We start from the raw sequence: 26,274 nt of genomic DNA on the forward strand, positions 1-26,274 counted from the left end.
ATGCATATTAGTTCATCAATTGGTGGGAGGGAGAGGTCAGGGATGCCGGTACATATGTTTATTCAATGACACTGAGCGTCTGAGCATATGGGCAACTGTCAAACATGCCTTTGTTCCATTCTTCTGTGGCCAGGACAGGCCACAGCAGTTCTTCATCCAAAGTGTCCATAAATTCTGCTGCTATTTCAGGTGTCGTAACAAAGTGAGTATTCCCTTTATATTAGACTCAACCCTTGGCTGAGTAGAGCAATGCATATTTGAGGGCAACCTCACTCAAGGGCCTTTCTTTTCAATGAATGGCAGAGTGAAGTCAGAGGAGATCTTGAACCCTTCAGGTTGCAACGTGCCCTTTTATCTCACCAGCCAAAGCAGCAGGTCACAAGCTCGAGAATCTAATATCTTGGCTATAATTGGTCTAGGCTGCGGTCCTGGCCGGGGTCAAAGGGCGAGCCCTCCTTGCACTCTCTCACCGATGGCCTGCAAGAACACCTCTGTCAAACATGGTCCTGAGCATGGAGTCTTCAAAAATCTTCATTCTCCCATGTCTGCAGTTTAGCCACACCCATAATTCTTGCTTAATTTCAACATACGCAAACTTCCAACCCTCACTTACTGGTATCACACTTTGGGACTCTCTATTTTAAAAGCATCGGCCGACCACAACTAGGCTGGTTGAGAGCACGGCAACACACTCCTCGCCATCTATTGCAGCAGCACCACTCATATCAGTCTGCCTCTGTGAATGAGCCTCCCTCACAAGTCAGCTCCTCAGCAGCGACACCATTGTTTTGCATCATTCTAAAGGCCGGCACGTCCCCAGCACTTAATTATCAATGGAGCATTGATAGGCCATCCAGGCTTGCATTTTATAGCAAGAGTCCGACAGATATATCCTAGGGTTGCCAGAGTCAACAGCTTATGCGGCCATCTTGCTGCACAGCTTCATTATGACCCTTAGTTAACGGTCTAAATCCAGGACAGAATAGCCCAGTTTTAGGCCCTTCCCCCCCCCCCCACCTCCCACCAGTATATCTTACGGTTCTATTTATATTTTGGAACCAGCTTGTTCACTTTGTTTTCTTAGCAAAATAACTACATTTTCCAGTGGTCCAGTAGAAAATAATTTGCCATCCCTAGTGGAATGTGGGGTGGGAAGCCTGAAGAAAGGTTTGTACCACTAGGTACAATATCTAGCACTCACCTGTCCTTGGTTACTCTCTGCAAGTAAGGATGGTGAGGGGGCATGTGAGGGAGAAAAGATAGCAGTTGTTATTCTGAAGTTCAGGGGATTTATCCACTTGATCATCTGCTATTCTCTACCTTTGCCACTCTTGGACCTTTATTACTAGTAGGATGTATGTATGTATTGTATGTATTTTCATTTGTGGAGCGCACTGTAACCCTACGGGCATCCTGGCACTAAGACACAGCAAAAAATAGACACAACTAAGGCTGGACAAGACCAGCAAATTATGCTCTGGGAAAAAGCCAGGTCTTAATTGGTTTACGGAACTGCAGCAAATCCTGTATCTGTCTCAGCTCTAGTGGGAGACTATTCCACAGACGCGCAGCTGCAACGCTGAACGCTCACCCCACCCCATAGTAGTTCTCTTTGTCTTCGGAATCCTGGCCAATCTAGCTACCGCGGAGCGCAAGCTGCGCGTGGGTACATACCAGCTGAACCTACGTTGCAGCGGTTTAGGTCCAAGCCCATGAAGAGCTTTGAAAACCGTGCACAAGGATTTAAACAGGATTCTTTGTCGCACCGGGAGCCAGTGTAGCTCCGCTAATGCCTTAGTAGTTGATGCATTACGAGGTCTCATTAAGGCGAGCTTTGCTGCTGCTGCCTGGATACGCTGGAGTCACAGAACCAAGTAGCCAGGAGACTCAAGCAGCAAGGCATTACAGTAGTCCAGGCGGGTGAGCATAGTACACCTGACTACTGTACCTCTAACTTTAGAGGGTAGGAGTGGTAACACCTTGCGTAAGCCTCTGATGATCATGTGGCAGTTCGAGGCTACTTTATTCACATGTGACTCTAGGCTAAGCTTCTCGTTGAAGCTAACCCCCAGATTACGCACTGTCTTCACAGGAACCAGAGGTGTATCCAAGGGGAAAGGCCAAATATTAGATGGCAGAACCTTCGGCACTTTACCCACTGCACAGTGCAGAATCTCGGTTTTGGCATTATTGAATTGCAGAGCATTGTTTTTCAACCAAGACACCATTTCGGTCATACATTTATGAAACATTGTTTGAGAGTCAGCATGATCCCCCTCCAGGGATACAATCAGTTGCGTGTCATCAGCATAATTGACCGCCCTGATGTTATTAGTTTTAATAATCTCCACCAGTGGCCGCATATATACATTAAACAAGACAGGGCTGATTGAGGAACACCATGCTCATTAGGCAAAAAAACTGATTGATACGGAGGCAAAAATACTGCCTGCCGTCTACCTGACAGGTAAGAGCGGAGCCACTTCAAAGCCAGATTTGTAACTCCCACCTCCTCTAACCTTTGCAATAGAGTATCATGGTTGACAGTGTCGAATGCGGCGGACAAATCTAGCAGTATCAACGTTGCAGATTGACCCTTGTCCGCACGCATCCTAAGGTCATCTAACACGGTTACCAGTGCGGTCTCCGTCCCATGCCCGGGTCGGAAGCCAAATTGATTTTCCTCCAACTTATTATTATCCTCCGGGAAACCAGAGAGCGCCTGGCTAACCAAGCGCTCCACTATCTTTACCGGAAAAGGCAACAGGGAGATAGGTCTGTAGTTCCCATAACAGGTGGGATCCAGAGAAGGTTTCTTCAAAAGGGGTGAGACCATCGCTTCCTTCCAACAAGACGGAACCACTCCACTGCTGAGTGATTGAATACATATCTGGTAAAGTTGCGGAAAAGTCTCAGAACCCAGTTCCTTCCAAAATTTCTGAGGGATGGGGTCCAGCGGCGATCCAGAGCACACGTCCTTGGCCAGCCTGATGAACTCCTCCTCTGTGGGGGAGGCCCAATGATCAAGAAAAGGCCCTGACATTGGCAATTTTATTCCAGTATCCATGCGACAGGATGGATTAGCTAGCATTGGCTCTACCCCAACACTAGTACCCGACAAGGAATCTGGTTGCAAACCCTCAATAATTCCTTTGATTTTGTCATGAAAGAAAGATGCCAGCCCGTCACAAAGCTCCTGCGATGGAGTTACCTTGTTACTAATACAATCCGGGTTGGTAATATCTCTCAGAATATTAAAAACACATTTCACACTGTTAGGTGCTTTTAATATAAGGTCCGCAAAGTACGTCGCCTTAGTAGCCACTATGGCTTTTTTGTACCTGGCTAGATAGTCCTTCCAAATAATTTTATCATTATCCATGTACTGTCTACGCCACTGTCTCTCTGCGTGTTTACACTGGATCTTAAAACTCCTTAATTCCTCCGTAAACCATGGGGCAGAGGGATTCCCCCGTTTCCTGATCCACTTCAGGGGAGCAAGCAGATTAATAGTCTCCAACAAATGCCTGCAAAGAGCCCCATAGTTCTCGTCAACCGACTTCCCCAAATCAAAGAGGGAGTCGAGGCCAAAAAGTGGCGCTGATTGGGCTTTCCTCAGTAAGGCCTTCCAATCCCTGCCCAGGACACACCTTTCCTCCCGGGAAGAGGGCCTACTTCTTTGGACAAGCATCACTAGGAATTTGACCATATGGTGATCAGACCAATCCACTGGTAAAATTCCATCCATAGCCACCACGTTATCCCCAGAGAATATCAAGTCTAACACATGGCCTGCAGTATGGGTTGCCTCCAGAACCAGTTGCGGCAAATTTAAGTTGGCACACGATTGAATAATGTTGTAAGCGGATGCCATCTTTTCATTGGGCCAAAGGTTAAAGTCACCCAATATTAGCAGTCTGTGATGAGTAAGAGCCAGATTACTGATCACATCAAGTAACTGCTGTTGTGACTGAGCATTTATAACCCCTGGGGGTCGATAGCAGACCATGCCTGTCAGAATATGCCCGGACCTCTCTTTTAACGAAAAGCCCAAGGTTTCCATATGCATGATCTCATCTATATCCAGCGACGAGAAGTCCCAGGAATCTTTATATATAATCCCGGTTCCACCCCCCCTGCCACTGGGTCTCGGTTTGTGAAAAGCTTTAAATCCTGTAGGGCAAACTAACCCCAGCTCAAGGTCCAGCCCCGGCTCTGTCCAGGTTTCAGTCATAAACAGGGCATCTAAGTTGTGCACTTCAATTAACAATTGAATTTCAATAGCACGTTTAGGGAGTGACCTTACATTGAGGAGGCCACAATTCAAGGCTTCCACTTGTAGTGGAGCAAACCGGTCCCCACCAAGTGACTTAACCCCGGCGCCCCTAATACAGAGCTGTGCTTACCTAAATCGCACAGCTGTTCTCCAGTGTAGCAATGCCTAGAAGTTTCCTCGTCCTTATGAGCTTTTTGAGCTGGAGCGACATCATTCCTGGCGCTAAGCGCGAACGGTGCGCGGACGGGCGCAGACGGGCTTGCCTTAGGGGCGTCCGCTGCGCGGTCGCTCCAGCGTGGCGTAATATAGCCGCCACAAGGCAATGCACTAGAGCGCTAACCTCCTTGACGCGATGCAAGCTCAGCCGAGCAAGGTCGCCCAGGCAGGGGGAGCGCTTTCCTAATGCACCAACACAATATTAACGTTTTTTAAAACATGAGCAAGAAAATACAAAAACTGGAGCTAAAAAGCGCGCTTCACTATTTCATGTGCCAAAGTCGCCAGATAAAATACTTTATGTGCAAAAGATCACAAGGTAAAATATGGCACAGTTCTTTCGTTTTATCACCCAGCCCAGCCCCCAGGCGTCGCTTCTTTTACTGTGTCTAATGCCATAGGATTATTCCTGCTGTTGCCTTCAACAGGATTTATAAATGCACAGGTGTTAACCTCCGTGTCAGCCCCAATACCCATTTAACTTGGAACCAGAAGACACCAAGTCCAGAATTTTTTGTTGTAACTGAGCAGTAATGTTAGTGAGACACAACTATGTTTAAGGAGTCCATGGCGCTCACGGGCAGTATTCAAAGATAATAACTACTGTGGCTTTTGAATCTCAGATTATGCAGTTACAAGTCGACTATAGCAAAATTCTTTGAACTGCTCTAGAGAATTCCTCAGTGAAAAGTTATACGGACCTAGGTCCACTGTAAACCTGCATCTCAGAGTTATCGAAGTGTCTGGCACAGCTTCTATCTAAAGCCTCCGTCCACCTACACAGGCAAAGCCAGAGTATATTTTTTCACAGGCACTATTTGGCATTAGCCGCCACCTCCACAAGGGCATATGGAAACTTTTTTCTTTCAGGAATTTCGGGCATGATAAAGAAGGTTGATGGCTATTTTGGCGGAGCTTCAGAGGAGGCAAGGATAAAGGCATGTTAAGTACAAATTTGACTCCATGAGGACTGGAAACAGAGAAACAAACTATTGATGGCTATGGTTGAAGGATTTCCAAAATGACTGAAATCTGTATTGGATTAAATATTTGGTTTGAGGAACTAGTCGAAATCTCACAGAATGAAACCACATTATCCACTGACAATACCATACAAAATATGGAGCTCCGACAAAAAAAAAAACTTGGAAATTTGAACATGACCCAAAATCAATGATGGTACATCCTAGGGGAGGGGGGTATATACATCTCACTCATCCAACTACAAAGATGCTTTGTCTAGGAAGGAGTACTTTACACTTAAAGCACCGGTAATTTAATAACCAATGTGCCGCGACCCGATTTGCCAGTGACAACCAATTTGGTCCAGCCTGGGAGGACCCAGTTGTGCCCTCCAGGTACTAAATGCATGCCGCAGCGCAGACAAGCATCTAGCACGAGTGGTTCCTGGAAACTGCTGGTTGGCTTTTAACTTAAACGCTGTAACTTGTACTGAACAGAATTTGAATTTACACACTGCTTGCGCATTTTAGAAACTGTGCTTTGCTGTATTTTTAATTAACGGTGTGCCACGACCCGATTGGCCAGTGACAACCAATCCAGTCCAACCTGGGAGGAGCCAGTTGTAACCCTCAGGTACTAAATGCACACCGCAGACGCCCCAAAGGAGCGCCGAAGGCAAGCCTGTCTGCGCCCGTCCGCACCTGGATGTCACCAAGAACCCTGGTTCTGGACTACCCCATAGGTTGGTGTTCACACGGGAATCCCTATCTTCACTGCAACCTACAGTCGCCTGCGGACACCATAGCTGGCACCCTGATTCCTGTCCCCTGCAGTGCTATCTATATGGCTTCAGGGTGAGCCCGTGCTCCCGAACGGCACCTCCAGCCTCTGGGCTGAAGGAGTACACCATCTGTAGCTTAAACTGTAGGTCCTAGTTAAACATCATGCAGAGGTATTGGACCTCCTGCAAGAGACTGCCCCGGACATTCTATTCTGCATGGAGACATGGCTCTCCGTGGATTCCGTGGCCATACCGGCCCTGGCCCTTACCGCAGGCTACACGATGTGCACTAGGAACAGAGCAGTCGGGAGGGGTGGGCGTTTATTATACTTACATCAGCTTACAACTGCAGCATCACCCCGAAGGATATTCCAAACTGTGAAAGTGCTCTTTTTACAAATTTCATTGACAGACAATTTTACACTATCTGGGCTACTTATCCTTCGCCCACCGAGCCCATCAAAAGCCTTTCAAGAAGCCCTAGCTAACACTGCATCCACGTTAATTTTAGAGGCAGCCAATTTCAGCATCATAGGCGACCTTAATTTACATCTGGAACTCCAAGAGTTCCATGACGTTGCCAATTTCATTAGGGCTATGGCAGCTTGCCAGTTGATGCAGTTAGTTGTGGGACCAACACAAGTAGCTGGTCATCTCCTTGATCCCGTATTTTCGAATCTCCAGACCTTGGAGGCCAAGCTCCCCCTTCCTATGCTCAGGACGGATCATTTCCTAATTTCCCTACGACTGTCAAGAAGGCCCTTTACTTCAACTTTCTCTCCCGCCTTCAATGAAACGCCCATAGCACAAATTAGATCCGACCACCTTTACAGCTATTTTAAACTCTCACCGCCCAGAACGGCCAACTGATATTGAGACACCGGATGCTGCCTTCCGGGGATGGGTCAACAAAGCATTAGACAGCTGCATTCCAGGAAAAGTGACATGCCAAACGTAAAACTAATGCCTGGTAGGATGAGTCTCTGATTGCGGAAAAGAAAAAATGTAAAATCCTAGAACCGGCCTGGAGACGGTCTTACAATCCCATAGCAAAGGCAAACTACAGGAACGTAATCAAAGCATACCATAAATCGGTCCAGAAGACCAAGGCGGCGTACTATGCCAACATGATCGCTACTAGCAGCAACCCAACCAAAACCATCTTCGCACTCCTTAAAGAGATGCTAAAACCCCTGTCTGCTGCCAACGGCACCATATCCTCATATTCACAATGTGAGACACTGGCCAAATTCTTTATTATCAAGGTGGAGCGAATCTACAGTACATTTTGCCTGGGGGATGTCACCTCCGGCATTCGGGAGAGTCCACTCTTCGACTCTGCGATTCCCTCCCTCCACGTCCTCAAAAGATATGGAGACCCTGTCGGCCAAGGTAAAGTCAGGATCTCCGGACGATCCTTTGAAACCGGACCTTTACATAAAATTTCAATACTGCCTCCTATCGGAAGGCCGGGAGCGGATTAATAGGTCGCTACTATTGGCCGCTGTTCTCAAGTCCTGGAAACATGACAAGTGGTTCCCCTGTTAAAAAACCGACGCTAGATGAGTCTCAGTCAAAAAACCTTCGCACAATATCTCTGCTCCTGTTTTTTATATAAAATCATGGAATCCTAGGGTCAACACCATCCAGACTCAATAGCTGGAAGTAAATTCAATCCTAGATATGTCACAAAATGGCTTTCGTCCAAGACATAGCACTGAATCTGCACACGGATTGCAGTAATGGAGCAGTTACGGTCCGCCTTGGATAAGGGCAGAAACTGGGCATTGATCCTGCTCGATCTGGGCACAGCATTTGACACGGTCTCCCATAAGATCTTGCTACATCGGCTAGGGGATATCTGTCAATAGCAAGGCTCTTGCCTGGTTCTCGTCCTTTTTGGCCGATCGGTCTTCCTAGGTCTCTGCTCCCCCTTTCTCCTCCTGTGCCCACCCTCTACGTTGTGGTGTGCCCCAGGGCTCTGCCCTGAGCCCCACTCCATTTAACATTTACATCCGCCTTCTGGCTCTCATGGCCAAAGCCCGGATCACCACCCTGGTATCATACGCCGATGATACTCAGCTGGTGTACACCTTCAGAAACCCCAACCAGGATCAGGTGAAATTCCAAGACGACCTCATGGCCATCTATGAATGGATGGCTGATAACTATCTACAACAGAATTCCACCAAGTCAGAGGTGCTCCTGGTGGGCAGATACACCAATCGGTGGGCAGTCAATGGTGGCCCTCGGCGTACCCCCCTCAACAACCTAAATCTGTGGTCAAGAACCTGGGAGGTCTGATGGATGGTGCCCTCTCGTTTGAGGGGCACACCAAGGCAGTGGCAGTTACTTGCTTTGGTCTTTTACGCGGCCTGAAGCCTATCTTGGGACACTTTGATGCACCCACTCGACAGATCATCCAATCCGTTTTGTCAAGGCCAGACTACCGCAACGGGTTGCTACTGGGCGTTAATAAATTTGTGACTAAAAAACTTAAACAGGCCCAGAACGCGGCTGCCCATGCGCTCTTTGCATTACCAAAGTACTGCCATGTCTCAGACCTTTGTTGCCGGCTCCACTGGCTACCGATAGAGCAGAAGGTCTACTTTAAAGCCCTCTGTACAACTCATAAGATCCTCTATGACCTTGGTCCTCACATTTTGAGCGATATGTGCTCTCCGTACGTCCCTGCACGGGCCTTGGGCTCTGCGGATCTGCATCTGGCTTGTGTATCACGGGTGCGCAGGACAAGCGCAGGATTGGGGGGGGAGGGGGGGGGGCGGGCTTATTTAGGGCACTGGCACCTGCCCTCTGGAACTCCATCCCTCTTGCTGCCCGCAGCACGCCCAACCACTGGATCTTTAGGAAAATGATAAAGACGTGGTTATTCTCTAGTCACTAGCTTCCTCGACATCCATCCTGTTCGATATAGCGCTGGGACGCCTTGCTGCTGGGGCAGCCATTCAGTCTATAAGTCTGTATAACATAAGACATTCCTTTACCTCTACTCTAGGTCCCTTACCTCAGTCATTTCTTCATGTACTCTATTCCATTGGTGTTTGTGAAAATGGATTGAAGGATTATCCATCTTAGCCCTTTATGAGAGTATGTTTGTGTCTTCTGTTGGTGGTGCAGTAGAAGGTGAACTGCAGATTGTGGAGTGACAGAATACTCAGCAGTTGGTTGCAATGCCTCCGGGGTGTCTCGCATCTCAGCAGGAGCGGGCTGAGGGGGGCAAGAGTATGACTGTCGCTTTGTACAGGTCAGGACTGGCACCAGCTGCACTGCTCTGAAGGTAGCAAGATAGGCTTGATCCTTCATTGCTTAATCTTCGAATGAATCTCTTCACTGAAGCAATAAGTGGAGAAACTGTGACTAAGGGGAAAGTCCTTCATGTTGAATGGGACTTCATAGTTTAAAAATATCTAACCATTGAAAGTGCTTCTTACTGCACATTTGGTCTGGCGCTGTGGAGTGGTTGCAGATTTTTGGGAAGGGGGTCTTGTTAAAGCTGGAGGTGGTTTTGGGATGGTCACTTTCAAGGGACCCTAAAATGAACTTGCTGCATAAACATACTAATTTAGATAGCAACCGTTACAAACGTGCTATTGTGGATTGGTCTCTTCGTGGCCAAGGTAGACATTGCTTTGAATTGAAAAGACCTAAGCCCCCTTTCCCTGAAGTCCTGTCGAATGGGTCTTGAGGCTGCTCTATGTGGTCAGTGGGTTACCCAAAATGTGGAAGGACTGTTCATTACAGAGGAATTGTACTGGATCACTGCTCACAACCAAGCAGAAGCTTGGAAATTGAATTTTGCTTGTTTTGGACAGATCCATAATCTGCCTGATCAGACAAGGGGGGGGGGGGGTTAGAGAACGACTCAGGGTGGGTGTGTAGATGCAGACTGTTGCCTTTTATTTAGGTGTTTTTTAAAACATAAAAGGCATTGTCATTTACGATTGCAATAGCTTAAACTCTCGCAAATGTGAGACCTGTTGGGCATTGCAAATGCTTGTCTTGGCTGTTAATTTGGCCTCTTTTATGACCTTCTGGGCCGGTTTTTACTGTTAATTTCCCGGATATAAAACAAATGCCTCCTGCAAATCCACGCAGTCTACCATACCTTGCAAAACACATACAGCGTGCCTTTACAAGTTCAGAATTGCACCAAATGCAACCATGACCCACGTTTTAAGCTTTCTACTACACTAATAGCAGCCACTTATTTTGGTAGCGGGCCTTTTATGTCCAAATCGGACCCTGCTTGGAAACGTAGGGTCTATAGTGGTGCAACGTGTCGTGGAGTGGGCAGACATTGAGCCCAACAGACATTCCTGCCTGTCAGTGTCTTTGGATATATATTCCCAAAGGACTGCAGAAAGGCGAGGAAGATTCTCCGTGCCAAATGATTTGCTTATAGACTATTGTTTGCACATCACCAGTGCTTGATTACCAGCTCGCACTTTGCATATATGCCTGCTTCCATGGAGACGATGGGTTTGTATTTTTTCACTGAACGCTTGCTGTGTTCAACTGTCCATTTCTTTGTACAAAAAATAATTTTTTTAAAATCACATTTCACACTTTCTCTTTACATTAATTTAGAACAAGCCCCACCCACTCCTTTAAGGAAAACCCATCCAGAAAAGTGTGTATGAGAAAATGGGTGAGGGAGTTGGTGAGAGTGAGTGAGATGGTGAGTGAGTGAGATGGTGGGTGAGGTGGTAGCTCGTGAATGATTGGCTAGGTAAATGAGAGGAGGTGGGCCGATGGATCAGTGAGTGAATGTATCATTGAATGATTGGTTGGTTGGTGGGTGAGACAGATTAAGTGTGAGTGGATAGTGGGTGGGGGAGCAAATAAGTGGCCGGAAAATGGATTGGTTCTGAGTAATTGACTAATTGGATGGTTCTGAGTCAGCTGACTTGAGTACCACACAGTGACAACTGAATTGCCACTAGGTGCTTCTGTTAATCGGTGGCTTGTTTTTGGTGCTGGTGAAATGTGCTGGATTGGGAGCACTGGGTTAAGCGAGTCTACAGTACTCTCCGTTAGCGATATTTTGGTTCAGAGCCCTCGGACTGGCCTGGCGTAGAAGACAAGACCCCTATAGAGATTTGTTGTATAGTGCCCTATAGATGTTGCTGTACATTATAGATAAGATTTATATTTGTGTGTGTTTACAGAGATTTATGGATGATTGTTTTAAGCGTGTGGATCCCTATAGATCCTAGGCATACAGAGCTCTATACTTGTTTTTTAGTTCAGGGGGACCAGCGCATAGTAGTTATTTTGGTGTACAGAGCCGAATAGATACGTTGGTGCAGACCGCCTTTTAGATATATATGTATGCGTGTGTTTTGTGCATAGTTTCTGTGGCTGCTTGGTGTACAGAAGAGGGCCCTGCAGATTGAGAAGCCCCATAAATATGCTTGTGTGTTTTAGACGTACAGAGCCCTGTAGATACTTGGGTGCACGTATCCCTATAGATGCTTTGGTGTGCAGAGGTCAGTGGGATGGTCAGTACCCCTAGAGATATTTCGTGCACAGAGAGGTGATGGGCACAGAAGACGAAATGTTGTATTATTCTCGGTGAGTCTGTTATTCTTAGTACTCAGACTGACAACCAGCCCCGAGGTAACATCTGCGATTCATTGGACAGTGGTTGGCATGAAGCCCTACAACTGGCTGGGGGAGTATTATCAGCAGGCCTTGGGATACCTGAAAGAGAAAGGAGGGAGGGGGTGGGGGCAGGCTGCTGCAGAGGGATGCTGACAAAAGGAGGCGACAGTGGAAAGTGAAAAGAATGACAAGAGAGAAGAGTGGAGCAAGAAAGAGCAAATGCATTAGAAAACAGCAAATGAGAGGAAAAGATGGAGGAATGTATATTGGTGTTTCTGAATAGGAAAGAACGGATAGATGGAGTGAGATGAGAAAACAGCAAAGAGGCGAGGAAGTGGAGAAACGTATGGGAGAATGGAAAGAGGGGAGGCAGTAGAGGTTTGCAATATTCGAAGGCCGGTGGGGGGGGGGCGGGGGGTATGGGGAGCGATGCGAAATTACCAGAGAGAAATGAAGACGGCAGGTTAGCAGGACGGGGAGAAGGGCAGGGAAAGGGGAACGTTGTGGAGCTGACAGGATGGAGGAAAGAGATAGAGAGAGCATAAGAGGTAAGGGCAGAGGTTCGATGAACGAGGCATCAAGTAAATAAACGAGGAGGTGTTGCAGAAAGACGATATGGAACGGACTGTGAAGGCAGCTGCCTGAAGCGCTCTCCCCGCTTGGCTTCAGCTCCTACAAATGACCATTCCGTTTTTGAGGCATTCATTAGGTCTCGCCTTGCTATCGCGTAAGCGATTGCAAAGCGAGACTATAGAATACGGGTTTGAAAAGTGCTCCCAAAAAGCGGATTGCATGGCTAGCACACGCACAATCACGCGCATCGTGACGCCATGCAATCCGCCTTTTGGGAGCACTTCAAAGGGTCCGCTCCCCCGCCCCCAAGCGCGCGCGTGCCACGCTCCGCCAGGCTTGTTGTGCTCTTTTTTTTAAACTTCAAGCGCGAGGCGCGCGTGCGGCCAATGCTTGTTGGATTTGTCAACCTGCCGTGTTTTGACATCGTCTTGTCTTCTCCTCGTTGTCTCTACTGAAGGCTGTCCCCCTAAGTGTCCACCTACTTCACAGGAAAGGTAACAGACTTCTTCTAAATTTTTACTTCCATACAATACATTCCTACCTAAACATATCTACAAACATCACTGCATTACAAACTGCACACACAATACACGTCATGCAAAGGCCCACAACATTGAAATCTCTCATCATCCTTTGCAGCAGCCTAGACTCCTTACAAAAGATTTGTTTATCCCAACTTTGAAGCCACATGTTGTAATATGCTTCCCAACTGCCTTTATAAAATGCCTGGCGTGCACACAGGACTACACTGCCAGGCACAGCGCTGCCGACTGCCTGCCTTCCTGTCCACACACTGTTACCCCGTGCTGCAGCCACAGGACAGTGGCTACATTCCCTGCATCGGCTCCACAACACGTTGTTCCTGCCATGGGGGTTCCCACAGCCGGGTGCAGTTAATAAGTACAGGGACCCAAAGGCATGTGGCATCGCAGAACGGACGTGGTACAGGTAATCTTAATGTGTTTTACTTTTATATAGCGCAAACTTTACCCGAAGATATCAAAGCTCTTTAAATCAGCACCAATTGCATTACAGTTAAGACACAAACTTAGCATGAAAGAGAGTAGGCATGCACAGTGGGGCAGAGGGGGGAGCGCCGGCGTTTATAAAGTATGTAAACCACAGTGCATGTTTGGTGAATTACAGAACACTGCGCAGCCTAAAGGTGGGATGCCGGGCAGGGCTTGTACTAGGTTCCCTGGTTCTATAGTGCACCACTTGAAGTGCAGGAGTGTAATGCAGTTAAATCCCTCCACAGAGGCTTGACAAGGTCCTCGGGAATTTATTTATAAAGGGCTGCCTTTTCTGGTCTTCACAGCTGCCCCGGCCGTGGACTGACTCTGGTTTTTGTTTGTCCTATCTCACACGCAATGTGACACTTTGAAACAGGATGTGAAAACCAGACCCGCGGCAGCTGTGTTGATAAGCTGTTGACGATAAGCTTATCTCGCTCGAGCATCGGCTTGTTAACTCTTGTAACAAATACCATACAGAGGGAGACGTGTACAGTTACACTCAGTGTTTCACTCTTGTAACGCAAATACCATAGAGAGGGAGACGTGTACAGTTACACTCAGTATTTCACTCTTGTAACAAATCCCATACAGAGGGAGACGTGTACAGTTACAGTGTGTGGTTCCCAGTTTCCCTTTAAAGCGTTTGTCTCCGGCTGAAGGACACTTCTAAAGCACCGGTCAATTAGTCACTGTTTTCTTATTCCCATTTTTATTATGCACTCTTTCAACGTGATATTATTGAACTTTAAAAAGCATTTTACATTTGGAAAAGAAACAAAGTAAATAAAGAAGCCAATAGAATAGTCTAATGCTTAACGCTGACAAACGAAAGGAGCAGCTGCACTGGGACATATAAACCTCCAGCCCGTCTCTCGCTGAAACCCTCAGAGGAATCAAGTTCGCCCACACCATAAAATGCATTATCACGTTTTAAAACAACGGCAATCTGCAGAAAAGTACACTTGAGCCAGTTGTAGTGTGCCAGCCAGCGCTTAATTTGTGCCGGTTACGTTTCCGGTGCTCAGCACCCGCACTTAATTGTGATAATAGCTGTCTGCTACATGGCAGCACTGTTTGAGTGAATCAGAGACGAGCACAACAACAATTCTTTATTAATTGAAAAGACATTATAAATGACTAATACCTTGCGTCCCAGCTGTTCTTGTAGCTTTGGGGCATGGAAGAGTCTGATTTGTCACACTTGTAGGAGTGTGATTGCTAGAAGTTGTGGTGTTACTCTTATTGGCAGCACTGGCAGGGGCAACGGGTAGTGTGCGAGCTATGATAGTCTCATTAAGAGAGCCCTGGCACATATTGTTTTACAAATTAAGCACTGGTGCAAGTGGTAGCTTGATGCAAAGCACAGCATTCTATTTACTATCCAGCTATTTTGCATTGGAAAGATGCACATTTCACTGCGTAAAAAATGGAAGGCCCTGGTTTGTGTCAAGGGGCAAACAGTGATAGAGTTTGACTCCAGGCCCGACTACGAAAATAGCCAGACCAGGCTCTACATTCAAATAGCAATATCTACTTAAAGCAAGTGCAAAATGTGTTAATTTCTCCCAAAAATGACACACTGTATGTGTGCTACAGTGCACAGCACACATCCAATGTGTGGCAACCTTTTGAGTTTGTCTACGCATATACATTTGTGGTGGAAATGTGTGCCCCAAGTACAATCCTATGCTAGAAGCTTACACTCCCCCTGTGCACCCTGGTGTGAAGCTACCTGTCTCACAAGGCAGCCCTGTTTGTGTGACAGCGCAGGGGATGCACTGTATTTTTCTGCTTGCACAAATCAGCACAATAAATTCATTTGGATGCGGCACCGTGTGAAAAAAAGAAAATCTGGGCCTTGTTTACTAGGAGCACAAAAGTAAAAGAGTGTAGTTTCGGTTACAGTGCCAACATGTATGTAAGACTCTCTCCTCTCTTTTTACTATGACATATATGCACTGACTGGCTGCATAACAATTACACTTGCCGCATCTCTTACTACCCCTCTCTCTTCTTTCTTTCTCTCTCCATCTCACTCTCTTTCTCTGTTATTTTTGTCCTCTTTTCCTTTTCTTACTCATCCTCTTTTTTTGTCTTCTGTTTTCTCCCTTGTCACTCTTCCTTGGCCCTCTTTCATTTTCGTCTCCACAGCGTTACTCATCTCTCTGTCTTTCTGTGGCGCACGCACTGTTTTTATCTTCCCTTGTCCCTAAAGCAAAGACAAAACCATTGCTCAGTTTAACAATCAATCAATCAATCAATCATAGGCATTTGTATAGCGCACTGCTCACCCGGAGGGTCTCAAGGCGCTGGGGGGGGGGGGGGGGGGGGGGGGGGGGGTAGGTACTGCTCGAACAGCCAGGTCTTTAGTTGATTCCTGAAGGCGAGATGGTCTTGCGTTGTCCGGAGGTGGATGGGGAGGGAGTTCCATGTCTTGGCTGCCAGGTAGGAGACAGATCTTGCTCCGGCGGTGGCTCTGCGGATGCGGGGTACGGTGGAGAGAGCGAGGCTGGCGGAGCGGAGCGGAGCTGGCGGGTGGGCTTGTGGAAGGTCAGGTGGCTGTTGAGGAACTTGGGGCCCAGGTCGTGGAGGGCCTAGTGTGCGTGGGTGAGGAGTCGGAACGTGATTCTTTTGTTGACGGGGAGCCAGTGCAGGTCTCTCAGGTGTCCGGAGATGTCCAGGATGAGTCGTGCTGAGGCGTTCTGGATCCGTTGGAGTTTCTTCTTGAGTTTGGCGGCGGTGCCGGCGTAGAGGGCGTTCCCGTAGTCCAGCCGACTGGTGACGAGGGCCTGGGTGACCGTCTTACTGGTTTCGGTGGGGATCCACCGGAAGATCTTTCGAAGCATGCGCAGGGTGTTCGGTGGTTGGGTTCGTGGTTGGTGGGCCGAAGCTGTTGTGAATGTTGGCGATCTTGTCGTGGAAGAAGGCTGCGAGGGAGTCGCAGAGGTCTTGCGAGGGAGTGATGTCATTGTTTCCGGCGTCGGGGTTGGAGAGCTCTTTGACGATGCTGAAGAGTTCCTTGCGGTTGTGGGTGTTGTTGTCCAGTCGTTCCTTGAAGGCTGTCTGCTTTGTGGCGCGGATCAGTTGGTGGTGTTTGCGGGTGGCGTGTTTGAGGGCCTTCATGTTGTCTGTGGTCTGGTTGGTGCGCCAGGTGTTCTCCAGGGAGCGGCAGTTCTTCTTGGAGGTGATGAGCTAGTCGGTGAACCAGGAGGCTTTCTTGCTGCCGCGTCTGTTGGGGGGGGGGGGGGGTTCTTCTTCAGTGGTGTGAGGGCGTCTGCGCAGTTGGTGATCCACTGTGTGAGGTTGTTGGCGGCTTCGCTGGGGTCCGTTGAGCTGGTGGGGGGGTTCTGGCTGAGGAAGGTGGTGAGCTGGTCGCCGGTGATCTTGTTCCAGCTCCTGCGGGGGGCTTGTTGAGGGTGGTGGTGGGTCGTCGTTTTACTGAAGCTGAAGTGGACGCAGCTGTGGTCAGTCCACTGGAGATTGGTGGAGTGGCTGAAGGTGACGTATTTGCTGGATGAGAAGACTGGGTCAAGCGTGTGGCCGGCGTAGTGGGTGGGGGTGGTTACCAGTTGCTTGAGTCCGAGGTTGGCCAGGTTGTCCAGCAGAGCAGTGGTGTTGCGGTCCTTGTCCTCCAGGTGGAAGTTGAGGTCCCCCAGGAGGATGTAGTCGGTGGAATTGATGGCGTGCGGGCTGACGAAGTCTGTGATGTATTCGCTGAACTGTGTGCGTGGTCCCGGTGGTCTGTAGACGAGGGTGCCTCTGAGCGTGGTCTTGGGGTCTGTGTGTATCTGGAAGTGGAGGTGTTCGGCGGAGGTGAAGGTGTCATCGGAGTTGGTCGTGATGCGGATGGTGTTCTTGTGGATGATGGCGATGCCTCCTCCGGTCTGGTTGACACGGTCCTTCCTGGTGATTTTGTAGCCTTCTGGGATGGCGATGGCGAGCGCTGAGGAGGCGTTCATCCAGGTTTCCGTCAGGAAGGCGATGTCTGGTGCTGTCGAGGAGGTTCCAGAGTTAGACGGCATGCCTGTGAACGGAGCGGGTGTTGAGCAGGATGCACATCAGGTGTTTGTTGCTGGGGCTCGGTTTAGCAGGTGCGGTGCTGGGTCAGAGGCCGGTGAAGCGGCAGGTCAGGCAGGTGAAGGGTCCGTGGGTGCGTCTCGGGGTGGCTCGGTAGCAGGCGGTGTTTCGGCCGGCGTTGAGTGCGTGGAGGGTTTTGGCTTCGTAGATGTGCAGGGTGTGCTGGCGAGGACCAGGGGGTCTGGCGCTGGGCGCGGTCCAGGCGCAGACGGTCTTATCTTTGGCGCACCTTCGGCGCTCAATCGGCGCTCCCACTGCGCGCGTCCGCTGCGCGGTCGCTCTGGGGGCGTCATATGTAAGGATCCGGGAGGGAGGAGCAGCTGGGTGGCGGGGCGGCGAATGGAATCACAGGGGGGCGGGGCCGCAGGGAGGCAGCGGCCAGAAATTCCAAGAAGCAGCGGGCAGCGGGAAATTCCCAGGAGCAGCGGGCAATTCCCAGGAGCAGCGGGCAGCGAGCGAAGGAATCTGCAGGCAGGAGGCGGCAAAGGCAGGAGCGGCAGCAGTGAGTGGGGCGACCAAGCCCTGTGGAGGGCTGAGCGGTCACACTCTGTGGTCCCCTACGGTCCCCTTAAGTAAGGAGCCGGGAGGGAGGAGCAGCTGGGTGGCGGGGCGGCGAATGGAATCACAGGGGGGCGGGGCCGCAGGGAGGCAGCCGCGGGAAATTCCAAGAAGCAGCGGGCAGCGGGAAATTCCCAGGAGCAGCAGGAAATTCCCAGGAAAAGCGGGCAGCGAGCGAAGGAATCTGCAGGCAGGAGGCAGGCAGAGGCGGCAAAGGCAGGCAGGAGCGGCAGCAGTGAGTGGGGCGACCAAGCCCTGTGGAGGGCTGAGCGGTCACACTCTGTGGTCCCCTACGGTCCCCTTAAGTAAGGAGCCGGGAGGGAGGAGCAGCTGGGTGGCGGGGCGGCGAATGGAATCACAGGGGGGCGGGGCCGCAGGGAGGTAGCGGCGGGAAATTCCAAGAAGCAGCGGGCAGCGAGCGAAGGAATCTGCAGGCAGGAGGCGGCAAAGGCAGGCAGGAGCGGCAGCAGTGAGTGGGGCGACCAAGCCCTGTGGGGGGCCGAGCGGTTTGCAATGCAATAGGTCTCGCATTTACGCGAGTTTAAGCTATTGGCATTGTAAATAATAATCCCTTTTATTTATTCGTTTTAAAAACCAAAACAAATAAAAGGCATTGTCATTTACAATGCAAATAGCTCAAAATCAAGTAAATGCGAGACCTATTGCATTGCAAATGCTGGTTTTGGGACCTGGAGTTGAACCGAATCCACAGATCGCCCTGAATGTTGCGGCTGCACCATGCAGAGAAAAGAGGCATTTACAAACCTCGTCATTCATTCCAACAGGCTCAAGTACCCAAAGCTTAAAATCCACCCAGCCTCAAAGTGCAGCGTCAAGTAAGCCCGTTACAGCTCTTTTACTTTGTGAATTCCCGCCCTTTTAGTGTCCCTTACTGGTTGACTCGGCACATTCCCGAGTTTTTCACCTCTGACCTCCTTCCCGCAGCGACATCACTGAGCACAGCACCCTCTTAGCCCTGAATTGAACATCCTTCGTCAGAAGTATTCAGGTTTCCTTTCGAGGACGGCGCACGCCATTGTAGCCCGGGGATTTCAGAAGGGCTCGTATGTAGCACAGGCTAACAGACGCTCACCTGTAGCAAACCACAACAGGTACCAACATAATGACATATGTACGTACCCAGCAACAGTGCGCGTCTCCTATATCACCTGAGGTCATGGCACAGGGCCAGCCTGAGCCAAATAGCCCAGTGCCGCTTATTACTGTACTACGTCAAAGCTTGTCGCTAGGAGACGATCCAGTCAGGGCACAGCCTGCCTACCTGCGCGCTCTGTGGTGCGCGCTTTCATGCACACTCACATTCCTTGCACGGTCCAGGACACTGCTCTCTGGTGCATGTGGCACAGCCAGACTGTAACTGGGCGTGTACACCTACCCCTGCTCCATGTACAGATAAAGTCATTGGTGCAATATATCCCTAACACCAATGGGCAAAACCCTGTCATTGCAACTGAGAGATGCTTACAAAGGACAGCCATGTTATGGGAAAGACTGTGTAGATTCTAAGCTTTTGCGTCACATCATTAAACGCATTTTCAATGCAATAGGTTTCGCTTTTGCAAGCGTTTAAGCGATTGGCATTGTAAATGACAATGCATTTTATTTGTGCGTTTTAAACTCAACACATATAAAAGGCATTGTTAAGAAAAATGGGACGCGCGCGGATATGGTATATCCTTGACTTTTGTTAGAGTTTTCTCCCATACTCCATTCATATATGAAGCTGTAAACTTCATGTTAGCACCCTAAGGATCTTGGAGTTGGACTGATACTATATGTTCTGTATTATTAGCCTTGCACAGTCTCATTAACCCAATGCCCCCCTGCGAGGGGTGACTCGACAGCACTGTTGTAAGTTGTACCTTGCGCACAAAACCAATAAAAATATGTTTGACAAAAGGCATGGTTATTTGTAATGCTAATAGCTCAAACTCTTGCAAACGTGAGAGCACTTTAATGTTGGCGCTGCTCGTCGTAATCAGGGTACCGTGAGCAGCGTCTAAACAAAGGGCCACGGACAATATTAATGTTGAAGCGCATATGGTGCGCTCTCACACAAAGCAAAACATTTTTTTTTAACGTTCTGCAGCGTGGCTGCTGCAGTGAAAGCGGCCCGCCCTATTAACTAATAAAATGAATAAGCGCAGCCGCTAATGTGAAAGTCACCACCTGTAAAATTAATAATTTAATAAGCGCGCTTAACTGAAAGCAGGCCGAGCCGTAAATTAAATAATTGAATAAGCGTGGCCATTATAGTTAAAGCGAACCGTTTAGTAGTTTTATTTAAATAAATACAGTAGTCAACGAGTGCTGCAGTGTCCTGGGTGGAATAGGGGGAAGAGCATTAAAGAAAATGGTGCTCACCAACTTATATAGCAGACCATGTAACAACACCAGTAAAAGTTCCAGTGGTTATGGCAGGTAAATGCAGACAAGGCGGTACCAAGGAGTGAATGACGAGCCTAATAACTCGTAAGCCAGCCTTTACGAAGGACAATGACATAAGCCAATTAAAAAAATGGTCAGAGTGGGCGGGGCATCAAAGCCATACTCCACTACTGCATGCCTCGCAACAGCGAATGCGTTGCCCAGGCTGGACTTGAAAGAACTAGTTACTTAATTTCAGTAACTATCTTTCTGATGGATACCCTATTCCTCACCTTGATAATTCCCAAGCATCAGACTCGTCTGGAATCTTTTACAGCAGTTATCCTTCTCATCTCATCACTAAGTGGTGTCACGTGGCTCCACGCCAACATAGTTCTGCGCCAGACATGACAAACGGCCATATAAAAGAGCTACCCATCTATTTGTACATTGGTATGACCAGCATGTAGAGGTCTATGCTGGGAACTTTATCAAGGGAAAAAGCGCCTAATGGGGAGGTAGTAGGTTTGGGGAGGGATTTGCAGTTAGAGTATCAACCAGAAAGATCTTTACCGATGGATACTACTAACCAAAGATTCTTTATCTTGTGAATGGATACTACAGTAGCACATCACAAGGTGGTGGGTTTGTGAACCGGTTCACACCAAAACGTCATGCAGGACCCAAGCAGGCAAATCGTCCCTCATCAATGCTGAACACCACAGAATTATGGCATGCTTCATTGGTTGTTATAAGCAGCTATCTGCGGCACCTGAAAGACTGACTAAAATGTTTTTAAAAGTCCTTTAAATGAAACAAAAATTACATACAAAATTAAAATAAATTTCAAGCTGCACATGTTAACTTAACATATGGCCTTCACTAATCGTTCATGTAGAATTTAATGCCTCTTCATAATGTACCATTTCCTAACTTGTGGAAATATACAGTATTTTCAGGTGGGGGGGGGGGGGTGAATGCATCATATAGTCATAAAAATATACCTTAAAGTTTTAACAACGCTCCAATTTTCCTTGCTGAGTAGTGCTTCATCGTCCTCTGGATCCTGAAATGATGTTGGCTCTGGCTCTTTATTATCATTCAGTTTCCACAAAAGTATAGCTGCATCTGTGAGACAAGGACAGAACTCAAACACTTTAATGATCCAAATTAAAATAAATTATATGGTAGGTTACTGGGCTAATTAACCATACATAACAGATGCCTGCTTCAACACAAAAGTCAATAACCAAAAATAAAAAAAAGACACTTCACCTCACTGCAAAAGCACCCTGATGCTATATCTTCAAGACTTAGCCTCTTCCGTGACATGTTATTCTCAGCTTAATTATTTCATGAAATAAAACTCGATTGACAATTAAATCCACATAAGTGATAAATGAAAAAATAACTAAAACTAAAGAAAAGGGAAAAGTAGATAAGGGTAATAAAAATAGGTAATCGTGAATAACAAAATTAAAAGAAAATGGGTGAGTGAATGAAATGGTTTAGGCAAAAAGGGTAATGTTTCCAATAATGTTAAAAAATAAAGAAAAACCACGTATAACTAATTAGGGGAATTGGTCAAAATGGTAAATAAGTCCGAGTATTTAGATGGAGTGATTTTCACTCAGTCTGTCATAATTAAAGATAAAAATTGGTAAGACGTTTTTGAAGTATAATTACTGCATCCCAAGGTTTAACATAAGTGCCACATCTCAAGGCACACCCATTTACTTTCTGTGCCTCCATTCTAAAACACACAAACAGGTGGAACCTTCTGTAGGAAGCTGGATCTGTATATACTATACCAAAGTAAGGTATATTGTGCACAGAGTCCAGTGGATCCCCAAAGGCTTACAGAGGTAAAAGTAGAGAATACCTTACTCTCCATCTGTGGTAGTGTGACCGAGCAGTAAGGCTTTATCAGAGGGTAGTGTTAAGGTTTTTTTGTACACACTCTGGCAAGAAATGATGTCACACACTCAAAGACTGAACTCAGACCAACTGTTTGCATCCAAAATATTTCTTTAGTTGTATTTTATTTTTAGAACCAAGCAGGACTTGATACAGGTAAGTAGAATTGTACTTTTCAGGACAGATTAATCAAAACAAGCAAGCTGGATGAAACTGACTGTTACAGGTTTGTAAAATATTTCCAGACCATAGGTATGTGTAATTACTTTGATTGGGATTACTTTTCAGATCACTCGAGAATACTTTTTAGATTACTTTTTCTACTCAGTGTGATATGCCTAGATATCACACTGGCACATTTCCTAGATAAAGGTAAGTAAAACAGTTTTCCATTAAAACAGTTGCTTAGGTTTCCATACAAACACAACTCAACACTTACAACTTTATTTTAAGAAGAAAACAGTCAATGCAATACTATGGAGAAAAATTAGGTTATTACTTTGCAGGTAAGCAAATCGGACTTTAGGGTTGAGTTTCTGGGGTTAGAACAAGGGTTCACCTAGGGTCAAGGATGCACTCAAAAAGCACCCTCCGCAGCACTAGGGCGGCCGAGTGCAGAGTGCTTAGGCCCAATGTTAGCCTATGGGGCAGTCGGTTGGTGGCTGCTCTCGGCAAGCCACAAGGATGAGGGAGCAAAGCTCCTAGGGTTAAGCTTAGGACAAAAGGGGATCAAAGTTAGCACACAAGGGGGGGCGCTAGGCAAGATGGCCGCACCAGAGTGAGGCTCTGCCCGGCCGAGCTGAAATCAGTCTATTATCCTTCTGTTATGAGCTGCATCTAAGTATTTCGAACACTTATTTGGTGCTGTACCCACCTGCGGCACTGGTTGGAAGTGACTGCCGTCCAGAAGAATCGCTCATTGTGTGTGTTTGAGCTCCTTGCCGACCCGACACCTCTGCTGTGAATGGTGGCTGCTGCGGGGTAGTAGCGGAGCGCTTCATCGAGTCCACAGCACGGAGCCAGGCGCGTCTGAACGCATTGCCCGGAGACCCTCGCTGGCATACAAGGCTGGGAGGCTGATCTCGTTGGGGGAAGGACTGCGAGGACCTGGTCGGCGATTGCGAAGTGCAGCAGCTGGACCCGAGCGGAGCGGGAGGTTCACGCCCCGGCTTAACAGCGGGCCCCCAATTGAGATCTGCTGCTGCCTGACGTTGCTGGCGCCTCCCGGCACCGGCTGCGGTGAGTGGGGGCGCGGTTCGGCCCAGGCTTCAGCTGCGGAGGCGGGTGGGGGTCTGGGCTGGGGCCACAGCCTACGAACTGTGGCTGGGGAGCTGCTGGCGCGAGGGAGAGTATTGTTGTGCAAGGCCAAGACCGACTCATCGGCTGGGACTGGCGTCTCACACTCCCGGATGGCGCCCTGTAGCTGATACGCCCTATTAATGCTCCACTGTTCTGCCATCGAGTGCCAACACCAGAGTACACGTGGTTGACTGTAATGAGTAGCGCGCCATACAGTGAAGTGCGAGCCTGTTTGTGGCGTGGCCTACGTGGGGTACAGCTTGGCAGTGCAATGTGAGGGGACATGAAGAGTCTGAGCTGGTGGCCTTATTCAGAGGTTGGGTGCGCACCAAACAGGAACGAAAGCGCTCTCCGGGATATCGTTGAGTGAGGCTGTGAGCCCCAGGGTGAAGTTACGTTTTTTTGTTGCGCATTGTGCCCCTGTTTGAGATTAGCCAGCGGAGGTGTTTTACACTGCAGGAATCATGGGAAGGACTGATAAGGCACAGCCGCGCCTACATTTTGAGGCACGTAAATCATCTAAGACTCTGCAGAAGGCTGCCTCGGATGCTGAGGCGAATGCCCAGGCAGACGGCCCCCCTCGCTGGAATCCATGCTATTGGCTATGCAGCGCAGCCTTCAGGCCATTGAGGGTACAATGGCATCAGTCAATCATCGTTTAGATCACATGTCCTCTTAGTTAGAAAAACAAAATGCTCGCATGGGGGAGGTGGAGCAGAGGGTGTCTGCTCCGGAAGATGGCCTGAATACAGTTTCTGACAAGACACTAAATATGGAGAAAGTACTAGCCCTCATTCAGGCCAAAAATGAGAATTTGGAGGCACGGTCCCGGCGCAATATCAGAATTACCGGGATGCCAGAATCCACCAATGTGGGTAAAATGGAAACCTACATAGAGAACCTCATTTCTGATCTTTTTGGTGCTGATCAACTTTCTAACATGTTCATTGTGGAGCGCGCCCACCGCTCTCTTGCAGCCAGACCAGTGCCGGGGGCCCCGCCCTGTCCCATCATAGCTAGACTTTTGAACTATAGGGACCGAGACACACTACTGAGGTTGGCGAGGGAAAAGGGCACTATGTTGCACCAAGGAAACACACTGGCTTTCTTCCCTGACTTCACGGTGGCTGTGCAGGCGGGCAGACGAAAATTTGGCACCGCGAAAAAATTTCTACAAACAGAAGGGGTCCCATATGCGATGTTGTACCCTGCTCGCCTACGCATAGGGGCGGACGTGGACTGTAAATTTTTCTCCTCTCCTAAGGCCGCTTTGGAGCATGCCAAACAGTTGAAGCGACAGACGGGTGGCTAGTCCTACGTCGGATGAGGAGGAGCAGTAGTGAGAGATACAAGTGTACTGTATACTTACCCAGACATTAGACGTCTCCGTCTGCTACGGATGTGTAGTATGCTCACAAATTGTCATGGGTTGGATGTTCCCCACTGAATACTTTTGTTCTGCTTTTAGATGTGACCTGTGAATAATTTTTTTTTTTCACAAGGATGTATTGATACCCAGGGGGATGGGGCAGTATGGTACAATGTGTGTGACATTGATGCCTTACTATCCTAGCTCAAAATCGACCTAATCTGCCTCTTCCTACTCTGTAGGAGGTTAGAAGCCTTCTGTGCCGCCGCAAATGGTAGTGCCCCAAATGTTTACTATTTTTGTTGTGGTTGGGTATGTTGAGGGGGGTGTGGTGGGGTACTGGGATGGGTTTGGCATGTTGGGGGTTGCTGAAGTGGGTGGGGGGGGGGATGTTCTTTTGGGGGGGGGGGGCAGGCAGAAGTAAGATGGTGTCAATTTGGACATCCTTTGCCTGGATGCGTACTGGTAATTTGGGGATACCTTGCCTGTCATATTACGCCGGCGCTCAGTTAAAGCTGAATTTAAAAGATGAAAAGCACAGTTAAGTTCCTTACTTGGAATGTCTGCAGACTAAACACACCTAAAAAGATAAGGTCTGTGTTTGCTTGCCTGGATCGACTGGGAGTGCAAATAGCCTTACTACAGGAGACGCACTTAACGTCCGAGTCAGAAAATAAAGTGGGTGCGCACTGGGCAGGTGCCAAAGTCGCTTCCTCCTACTCTACCTACTCTAGGGGTGTGTTGACCCTGGTAAAGAAGGGTGTCCCTTTTACTGTGGTCCGATCTGAAACGGATGACTGTGGACGAGTGGTGCTTCTGCATGGGCAATTGGGTGGACAAAGCGTGTTGCTTGTAAATGTGTATGGCCCCAATTTATTCGGATGTGTGGTGTAGAATATCTGCATTACCTCCTGCGGCAATCATTTGGGGGGGGGGGGGGGGAGGGGCGGGGAGAATTTTAACATTTGCCTGGATGCTACCATCGACGGAGCTGGCAGTAGTGAGATGCAGCCTAAACAAGCTGCTGAAGTGCTAATGGGATTAATAGATGCAGGCCACGTACAAGACATCTGGCACAGCCGTCACCCCGCTGGTCGGGAGAGTACATTTGTTTCATCTGTGAATGGGTCCTGGATAGATTTTTGGCTTGTGTCGAAGGGGGTTGGTGCCTGGACAATTGCGGTGACACACGAGGTTCGTACCCTATCAGACCACT

At 48.4% G+C, this 26,274-nt stretch overlaps 1 protein-coding gene across 2 annotated transcripts in view; it reads right to left on the minus strand.

Annotated features, from left to right (window-relative positions):
• CHAF1B (chromatin assembly factor 1 subunit B) overlaps positions 1 to 26,274 on the minus strand; it is a 237,299-nt gene that overhangs the window by 125,328 nt on the left and 85,697 nt on the right. For both annotated transcript variants that reach the window (XM_085621289.1, XM_085621290.1), the window contains exon 4: positions 21,478 to 21,601. In XM_085621289.1, coding sequence (XP_085477415.1) covers positions 21,478 to 21,601 — 124 coding nt within the window. The remainder of the gene's footprint in view (positions 1 to 21,477; positions 21,602 to 26,274) is intronic.

This window comes from Triturus cristatus, chromosome 8 (genome assembly GCF_964204655.1).
Source record: "Triturus cristatus chromosome 8, aTriCri1.1, whole genome shotgun sequence".
NCBI classification, from domain to species: domain Eukaryota; kingdom Metazoa; phylum Chordata; class Amphibia; order Caudata; family Salamandridae; genus Triturus; species Triturus cristatus.